This window comes from Dreissena polymorpha, chromosome 15 (genome assembly GCF_020536995.1).
Source record: "Dreissena polymorpha isolate Duluth1 chromosome 15, UMN_Dpol_1.0, whole genome shotgun sequence".
NCBI classification, from domain to species: Eukaryota; Metazoa; Mollusca; class Bivalvia; order Myida; family Dreissenidae; genus Dreissena; species Dreissena polymorpha.
Window position 1 is genome coordinate 28,699,057 of NC_068369.1, and position 9,896 is coordinate 28,708,952.

A 9,896-nucleotide genomic window follows, 5' to 3' on the forward strand; every position below is an offset into this window, starting at 1 on the left:
TTAGTAGAAACACACACATCGATGTCAATAATTAATACATATTCATTTTATGTTTCGCAGCATATCATATCTACTTGTTAAATGTCACAAACTTCATACATCAGTAAAATGTATAACACATATATGGAATTGAAATCAGTTATACGGTTAGTTCGTTGTGTTCGGTGTTTCCAAATCCTAGACTTATATTTATATTATTTCTAAAACGTGCTACTTTTCAGAAATATTATGAAACCATTCTTGTCAACGAAATTCTTTAGAAAACAACTACACTGCTAATGCACGAGTAAATGTATAAAATGATTAATGGACTAGAACAAATCGCAATAGCTCTGACTGATGTCGTGTATAAAAAGTGCTCAAATTTAAGACAAATAAAGGAACGTTTAAACATATATATTGATATATTCAACACAGAAACTGGAATTAACTTAAAAAAGTGGCTGGAATATCAAATACTGAAACATGCAAACAACGACCCTATTTCATTCAAGAATGAATCTGATGTAAATAAACAAGAAACTTATAGCAAATGGGACGTTTGTAGTAGTACAAAAGGGCGGCCCGTGTTTCTTGTCAATAATAGCTGGGATTTATCAAGAATACAGATTTCGGAATTAGCATAGTCAGCTAAAGTCGAGGTATGATAATCAGAATAAGTTAGGGTTATTTAATACATGATTTTACCCAGGTCCGTAACCTGGCAAACCTGGCGTTTTAAACAGCTATGACAATTAAACTCACCAAAACCATGATACAAATTATAAAGGAACACGTTAAAATTACTACTGTTAAATATAATTCAACATATAAATTAGTTCATTATTTACACAAACAATACTCAAGTTAAGGTACATTTTGTTATAATGGTTAACCTTATTATTTTATATACAATGATTCTTTCATTATAAAACTAAAATTAAGTAAAGTACGATCTTCTGAAATATTATGTCTTTCAATGATTTGACTATGGCTTTAAATTTGAAAATTAAATACCTATTCTCTTAGGTAGTTATTTACATCAGAAAATCTTTAACCAAATACATGTACTCAAAATAACGAAGAAGTAATACAAATGCAAATACTACCAAATTTTAAAACGCGAACATAAAAAATAGAACAACACTTCTCCTGAACATATCGTCGGACTATGCACAATAATGCAATGTTTATCACCGACGGTAACTAACGACCATGCCAGTATATTGTTACGCTTTCTACTTCGATGTATGTGTTTTGGCTCATGACAACGGCTAGGTATTTTCATGGTAACGGTATGGATGTCATATCTAATTAAGGTAGACTGTACACGTACAACTTGTAATAAAACCGACACAGTAAACACTTTATTCAATGGAGTATATATCTTTACTCTCACTAAACTTGTGAGTACAACAATTATTCCATACTAAAAATTGTTCCAATGGCAATTACAACTTTAAAGACAACAGTGTGCTGCCCTCTTCTTGCTCAATGCGTTTATACCAACGACGTCATCCAAAAACTGAAATTATACTAATAGACCATATTACACACCAGTTAATAAATAATGTCTCTGACTCTGATTGTATTTGATATTTAATACTTAAATATTCATGATAAAAAACACAGGTTAATTTTTGTCGGTGATTTGTTGTTAATGTCGGCGATGATGATAATACTGATAATGATGATGATGGTGATGATGATGCTTATGCTGCTGCTGATGTTGATTATAATGAAGAAGAAGACCTAGAATAATAATAATAACGAAAAGATGATGATGATACTGCTGCTGCTGCTGATGATGATGATGGTGATGCTGCTGCTGCTGCATATGATGCTGATAATGGTGATGATTATTATGATGATGATTATGATAATGGTTATGAAAATGGTGCATATGATGGACATTGTGCTAATGATGACGATGATGATGGTAATGTAGTTGCATACAACTAAAACTAAATACAAATACGAATAAAAACATTGTGTTTTAAGTGAACATACTGTAAAAGGAAGTATTAATACAACGCAATGTTCTGTTTTCAGACAGCAGTCAACGACATGGTTGCTTGTGACGTCATCAGCGCTACGTTTTGGGGCGCATGAGTGAACGGGATCAAGATGTGACCATTGATGTTGTGCAATCCTCGCTTTCCTCGTCGCTGTCCCCTACTTACGTAACGTCGCATGTGCAGTCAAATCTTGTGAAGTCAAATCTTGTGACGTCCGCATCAGAACCCCTCGTTGCCTCTTCAGTCGAACCCAGCGACGCCAGTCGATTTGAAGCTGAAATTGATATCGGAGAATTTCATGGACAAAGCAAACACAATGCGCCTATTCATACGCCAAAACCGCATTTTGACTCTTTCGCTCAATTTGAAACGTGCGACGCTACCCCCAGCAGCGCTCAGCGTGATACGTATCTAACCAGTGTAGTTCCTTTTTCTAGTAGCTCTTATATTGCTTCAAATGAAGACAAGAATGCTAATTCTGACCTTAATATACATGAGCTACATATCGTAAACCGAGCTAAGCTTAATACGAGTTGCGCTACCCCTTGTGATGTTGAATCAGTAAGCTCTGTTAATGTTCTTCCTGATATTTGCTTGGTGACAAGGACAGGTAATACAGGTTTAAAATGTGGCCCAAATGCTCTTAAACCGGTTTACAGTGTAAACGCAATTGGTATTATATCGGACATAATAACTAGTCCAGGTGAGATAAAACATTCATGTGCAACGGCGGAGGAAATTCATAGTGGGGTTAAGAATTTTCAGACCGTTCCTTTCAATGTTCCTATTGATAAAGCATACAAATTAAACAATATTCTAGAAACTGGTCTTGGGAATTTCAATTTGTTTGGCGACGATCATTGTGATAAATATTTCGAAACTCATTATGACAATCTATTTAGTCAAGTTCGGCATAATGAAGCCAATAAAGTAAACGGCGATATATTCACTAATTATTCGAACTTAAATGCCTGTCCAAACGAATATACCGACTCTAACATACAGGACTCGCTCACTCCCACGGACAATAAGTGGCCCAGTCGAAGTGCTAGATCAGAGGCTGTCGAATTAACACGACACAATATCGAAATGGGTAATCAGCAGCACACAGCTGTCAAAAACATTCACAGTGACGACAATAGTCCCGATGAGACAAAGACCAAATGCTGTGAAATTCCGAAACGAAAGCTGAAAGATCGGAATGTTTCAAATAATCGTTCAAGCCGGAATGATGATCTATCGTTTGCCTCAAACGAGGTTTATCCGTTTGAAAGACGCTCCCATGCGGATCAAGAACTTAACGAACCAGTTGAACTTGAACCTTTTGATATTGTAGATACAGATGATATAAGGTTTGTTCCTGGTGCCGGTACATCTGATGTAATTAAATCCGTGAGCGATCCGAGGTTCACAACGATTCCGGACTCACCAGAACAGATTCCATCCACCTCACAACTTGCAAATGAGGAAACTCAAGCGCAAAGACGATTTTACGTCGACAAAGGAGATCGGTTACTTCAACCAGGTACATCGACAGCTCATTCAACATTTGAATTTATGCAAGTTAAAGAAAGGGGCAAGACTAAATATATAGGAAATATTGAAGAAAGACCACAATCAGAACATTTTGATAAAGAAGAAACGGTTGTCTTAGGCGTATCTGGGATAAATTGTGCAATAGCGAATTCAAAACCGGGGAATATAAGTATTGAAGGGTACAGACAACTTTCAAAAGACGCAGTTCCGATACCTGTTCGTAGGAACAACAAAGAAGAAAAAGCCAGCAAACGTTTAAGTAAACCTAATCCGGATCAAGATAAAGAGTTTTCAGAGCCACCAACGACAATAAAAGTGACAGGAAATGCAACAATTCGTCATAGTGAAGTCGTTAGAAATATTGATAACGTTCTCATGTTAACACAAACGATGTTTAGTAAAAAGAATGATTTTGAAGAAATAGCAAGAGAAAAGACACCTAATGATAACAAAAGCGCCGAGTTAGTTAAATGTGAATACGAGAATGTTAATGTTGGGGTTAAACTGGAGGCCTCTGGCTTATCTATTACTCATAAAGACAATCAGAAAAAGGGCGAACATAAACTAAAGGCTGATAGCCACGATAATACCGATCATATTAAAGAAGCAATAGTTTTTACAAAAGGACTGCCATCCGAAGAAAATGATATAGCTAAGGGAACTAGATATGAAAATATAGGAAGATGTGTAAAACTGGAAAAATCTGGAATATCTATCACCCACAAGCCAGACAATACACAACAACAGAAGATGATTGAGAAAAAGGCCAAAAAGCCATCAAACATTAAAAATGAATCTCAGCTGCGCCGAGAGCGGAAGACGTCAGATGACAAGGAACTTGTCGCGATTCGTCAAGATAAAGTTATTCTAGATAACAAAAATGTTGAAGAACAGTTTGGTAAACCAACCAGTACATCTCAGGCAGAAGTGAGAAAATGCCAAAGCGAGTATAAGAGAATTCGAAAGTCCGCTGACAAAGAATTCGTTGAACTTCAGCAGGAAGGCAAATACAATGACGGGATACTTCATATTTCGGATAGTGGTACACTCATCATTAAATCTTTACCAAAACCTCCGTCGCATGCACCTTCAAGTGAACCAGGTGAAAACCATTACTATGAAAATGATTTTATTGACAAAGAACAAACTGACATAAAGGTTCCAATGGAAAATACTTACGAAGAAACGGCGTGCATTCCTTTTTCAAACATCGAGAACGACAAAGAAAAGGAGAAAATGAAAAAAAGTCAAAATGACAAAACTGACGACAGTGAAAGCGTTCCGCCACCTTCTCCGCTTCGAATGGAATGTTTCGAAGAGGAAGACGAGTATATTGAAGAGAACGAAGAAATATTTGACGAAGAAGAAAAGCGGAGAAGCTTAGAAATGTTTGAGTTTACCGAACATATTTGTAAGCGACTTTCACAGCTTCTGGAGAACTCACAAACTGTTTCTGAGAACGACGGAAATGAAGATTACTTATTTGAAAGTGGGCGATACCCTAAAAACAATGCCACTGTAAGATCTGACAGAATTGGAAACGTCCATAAAGCAATAAATGATGATGACTATGACAATAATACTCTTGATGATGAAAGCAAACGTTTGTTAAAAGCGGGGCTGGATATGTCAGAAGAAACTAGTCTTACTTGTCCAGTTAGAAACGAATCTACAAGTACTTTGACACAAACATCTGGAGATTCGGAAATGTTTAAAGATATGGCAAATGATGGCGAAGATGACGGGATGCCCGAATATTTCGACCCTCGTAAGAACACAATAAGACCAATCATTTCTAATGATCGGTTGGTTATAGAAAATGATAAAAACAGTTTTGCTTCATTGGGTAACGACAATATTTCATTAGATGACACATTAACGTCTGTTTCGACTCTGGATGCATCATCATTTTCTTCTGATAACAAAAGTGGGCAAACGGTGGTTACTCTAAACGACAGAAATGTAAACTATGACAATGTGACACCGACAGGAACAGTAAATGAAGCAATGACGCTACCTTTACGGGCAATAGAGTCGGGTATTGTTATAAAATCTTCCTCTGCCACCTTTTTTGACGATCCGTGTGATAATACACCGACAGGAGAATCCCATTCAAAGTTCACTGCGTTGATAGAAATGACAACTGCGAAACAAGTGGATGCGTTGCTGCAGTTTGAAACCTCAGGTCGACAGTCAGTCACGTGCACGGAATCTGACCTTGACACCTCTGAACATCGGGACGACATGAGCACAGATAGCATGCTCGCTGACGACGAGGACGAAGAGACTATGGAGATTCTTTTCACCAAGACGTACACAGAGCCTATAGAAGGCAATGAGGTGTTCCTAAGTTGTACCGTGGTGAACAGCTCGTTCAAGGACAGTCCTGTAGACAAAGGAAAACGGGACAGCAAGAAAAAAAGCGATACGTGGCTTTCGGACGATGCTTTGGAGTATTTCGAGGCCAATGCTTCTGAGGTAATGTCAACAGCATTTTTAAAAGCAAAGAAGGAGATGAAGGATATTCAAATGTGCCTTCAAGGACTTCGAAGGCAGATGGAGCATTTTCACAGCGATGCGGAAGACAAGGCGCATCAAGACTTTGATTATCTATCCCCGGACTATTTCGGTTTGCCGAGGAAAGCCATAACTGATTGATTGCGTAATAGTCTCAAAGAAGGAAATGTTTCATTCGAGTGAATTAATGTATAAGGTGTACTTGAACGCAAGAGATTTAAATTATTAAATGAGAACGTTATAATTTCTAACTCTATTAACTAATTTGACGAATTGCAAAGAAAAGAAACATTTGTTATTCATAAACGTAATTATTTCCTCATTAATTATATGTTTCATAAAACTTCAAGACTGTGTATAACTGATTGTTGAAATGGATTATTGTTTGCTCAATATTGTCAATCAAATTAAATATTGCAATGTCAGCCACATTTCAATTGGTCATTTTTCATACATTGATCAAATTTGAGCTTTTTAGCATGTAGTTATAGGAAAACGATGTTAACTTTTTCTGTTTGTATCGATGTCTTTAGCCCACCATGTGCTAATTGTTAGCTATTTTGTCAACCTATTTCCGGCTGCAGGATTTGCGCATTGTGAAAAATGCATCGTGTGTCGTCATATTTCAGATCGTTATCTCTCCACAGGCCGCATTTTTATTAATGAAACGTGCTCAAGAAGTTAATCTCGACAATATACAAGACAAGTATGCATCTGGGTCATGCGCTTTCAAATCGCTTGGGCACTAGGTCGAATCTAAGAAAGACTTCGTTATAATTATAGGAGCCACATGTATGGCTCAATCTTGATAAAACTTGGTGGGACTTTTTATCTGGACAAAATAGAGGCCAAATTGAATCTTGGTCACTTGCGTGCAAAGAACAAGGTTAGCAGATTTAATGTTTTTATCACTATGGAAGGAACATCTATGATACATTATTGATGAAACTTGGTTATAATGTTTAGCATGACACCATCTTGATTGAGTTCGATTCTGAATAATGTGCATCAAAAAACTAGGTCATCAGGCAAGTTCTTAGAAAGCCCATACTACATCTCTTGAGGCCTCATTTATGACTAAATATTGAAAACATGTAGGCTTAGTTCGAATCAGGGTCACGTGTATTCTATCATTAACTTATATTGCCTTAGGCATTCACATGCAAAATAGTTCGTATCCTTATGTAGGCTTATGTTTAATCAATATTCTCTGTTTACACAAGCTCTGCTTATGTCTTCAAATATAACTATTTTCGAGTATGCAGTTGAGATATTCATGACATTTTTAAATGTTAAAATCTACATACTTGTTATTTAATTAGAATGCCATGAATGTATATTTATTATATAGAACGTGTATACATTCACAATTATAACCGAAAAAGTAAATTTCTGCTTCATTTTGAAAAAATTATCCCTTATTCTCATAGTATCGGCCCTCATCATCGTATCTTGCCTTTTACGAAAACCCATCAAAAAGTTCTGGACAGTAAATGTTTTTCCATTTTCAAAGGATTTAATTTATTTGCTGTTTATTAAGAATTAGTAAGACGATCTTTCTAATGATTTCCGGTTTTCATTTGAAAGTAGGTCATGTTTATTTCAGGCCATTATTATGATTACACACAATTGTGTTAGTTCGTTTTTGGTTTATTAGTAGGTTTATCAAATGTTGTATAGGCCGCTAATTTGTGAAAAATTATTATTAAAGAGAAACATTAACAAGAGTTTCGTTTTCCATTAAGAAACTATTGATAGAAAAAGAACATGCGCATAATTACAAACCTTTGCAACCAATCAGAAGGGCAGATATTGTGAGAAACTGTGTACATGATACTGATTACTACATGGAGCTTAGTTTCGTCAGTATTTTGGTAAAACATAACCGATTTCGATGCGATGTTTTGTAACAGAATACAAATTAAGCTATAGATTGACTTAGTAAACATGTATGTTTTTCAATCTTTTCTTTTAAAATATTTAGCTGTTTTCATTTGAGGGCCGATACTATGGATACACATGCTAATTTATAGTTGTAAAATTAAGAAACACCATTAAACATATTCATGAAACATTTACTTTAAAATCACGTTCATTCTTTCGACATTTATTAATGTTGATTTCGTGCTTGACCGGTTCTTGAATTTACCACATTTTTTTTCTAAAATCAGAAATCTACGATTTATCGTGTCCACGAACAGTCTGTTTTTTTTTTAAAACCTCGCAATTTCATGCCGACGATAATAAATGATTTGACATTGTTTGTAATTGCAAATCCGCGTAATTAGTTTTACTACTCAATATGGACTGATTATAAATACAATAAAATATAGTTTTATATGTTAAACCGCATGAGTTAATTAAGGACAAGTTTAATTATAGCCATTGCTATGAATTAAAGGGGTATCCTAGAATCTCTATGACGGAATGAGCGTTTGAATTTGTGTTAGTCGGTCCGTCCAAACAGGCGCAACATTTTTTAGGAGGCTTACTTGTACATTTTAAAACATACAGCATTCAAACTTGCTTGTTTTTGCTTACGGTATTAAGTTTTGTTTATGTGATATTTATCATCCTTCGTTGAGAATTATAAAAAGTATGTCCCTTTTTTAGCTTCGACAACCTATAGGAGCATGATTATTAATATGCACTACAAGATAATAAACTTATAAGAGACTATAGATTCACATGTGTTATATATAGTTTGAAACATTGTGTAATTATCATTTATAATTTCTATCAAGTAATTCCCCTAGGGTAAAAAAAAACATACACATGAGGTAACGTTGGTAAGGAACACTTAAATAGCAAAATAACTCGCACATTCTTTTGTTTACGTGCTATCTCCTCTAATGTTATTAAATTTAACATCATTTAACATTTCTTTGGAAACGTTTTCATTTTATTAGAAATAAGTATAGTCAAGCAGAACTGAATATATCAACCATGTCTGCGTATATATACAATCGAAATTGTTAGTTGTTAAAATGATAGTGTTCTCTATTTGTAAAAATTAACCTTAGATGACAAGTCCTTTGACATGTATTGATATTATTAGAAATGTGCACTAGAATTAGCGGAGTCAATAAGAATGTTTGTTGCATTTATGTGCAAATATTTCGAAAAACGATATATTTATTCTCTGATGTTTACGGTATTTTGTATATATTGATACATTAGTCATAGCGGCACGTATTTTCAATTGTATCTTTATAAACGATGACATTATATTTCACTTTATTCACTATGAGTTTTGTGCATTGTTTATCATCTATTTTTAGTTCTTCTGAACGATGTTTTATATAATAATATACGGACTGAAAATAAAACTCAAATTGTTCGTGATACAAATGATGATCGTTTTGACGTTGTCTTGTTTATTATCCCCTAACAATGCTAAATGCCTGTTAAAATATGACAGGTTAGTTTAGTTATACGATGTGTCCTTTAACTTGTAATGAAGGAAAGGAAGTTTTCCCATCTACACTTCTACAATCGTGTTCTTAAATGTTAATACGCCCGGTTGAATACTTAACGAACACTTATTTTTTGGTACACTTATTTACGGTATGTTGTGTATATGTATAAACTTTAGATTAAAAAGAAATCTAAAGTTCAAAAGCACTTAATACCTTGAAGAAACACTAATTTTATTATACGATAGTATATTCGCATATCTATTATTTCTATAACTGAAACCTCATGCTATTTAGACAATTTTAAATCGAAGTTTTTATCCCAACTATTCATTAAATAGTTGAAGCTATTTGTCATGTAAGCATAACAGCTGTGTTTTGTTATAAGAATGAATCATATTCATACACTTAGTTTTCTTCTGTGAAAAAT

The 9,896-nt window shown here is 34.8% G+C and overlaps 1 protein-coding gene across 1 annotated transcript in view; it reads left to right on the top strand.

Moving 5' to 3' along the window:
* The window catches only part of LOC127861054 (uncharacterized), a 28,599-nt gene extending 19,197 nt beyond the window's left edge, over positions 1-9,402 (top strand). The window contains exon 2 of the mRNA XM_052399415.1: positions 2,032-9,402. Coding sequence (XP_052255375.1) covers positions 2,088-6,191 — 4,104 coding nt within the window. The 5' untranslated portion in view covers positions 2,032-2,087 and the 3' untranslated portion in view covers positions 6,192-9,402. The remainder of the gene's footprint in view (positions 1-2,031) is intronic.
* Positions 9,403-9,896: the final 494 nt, after the last annotated feature.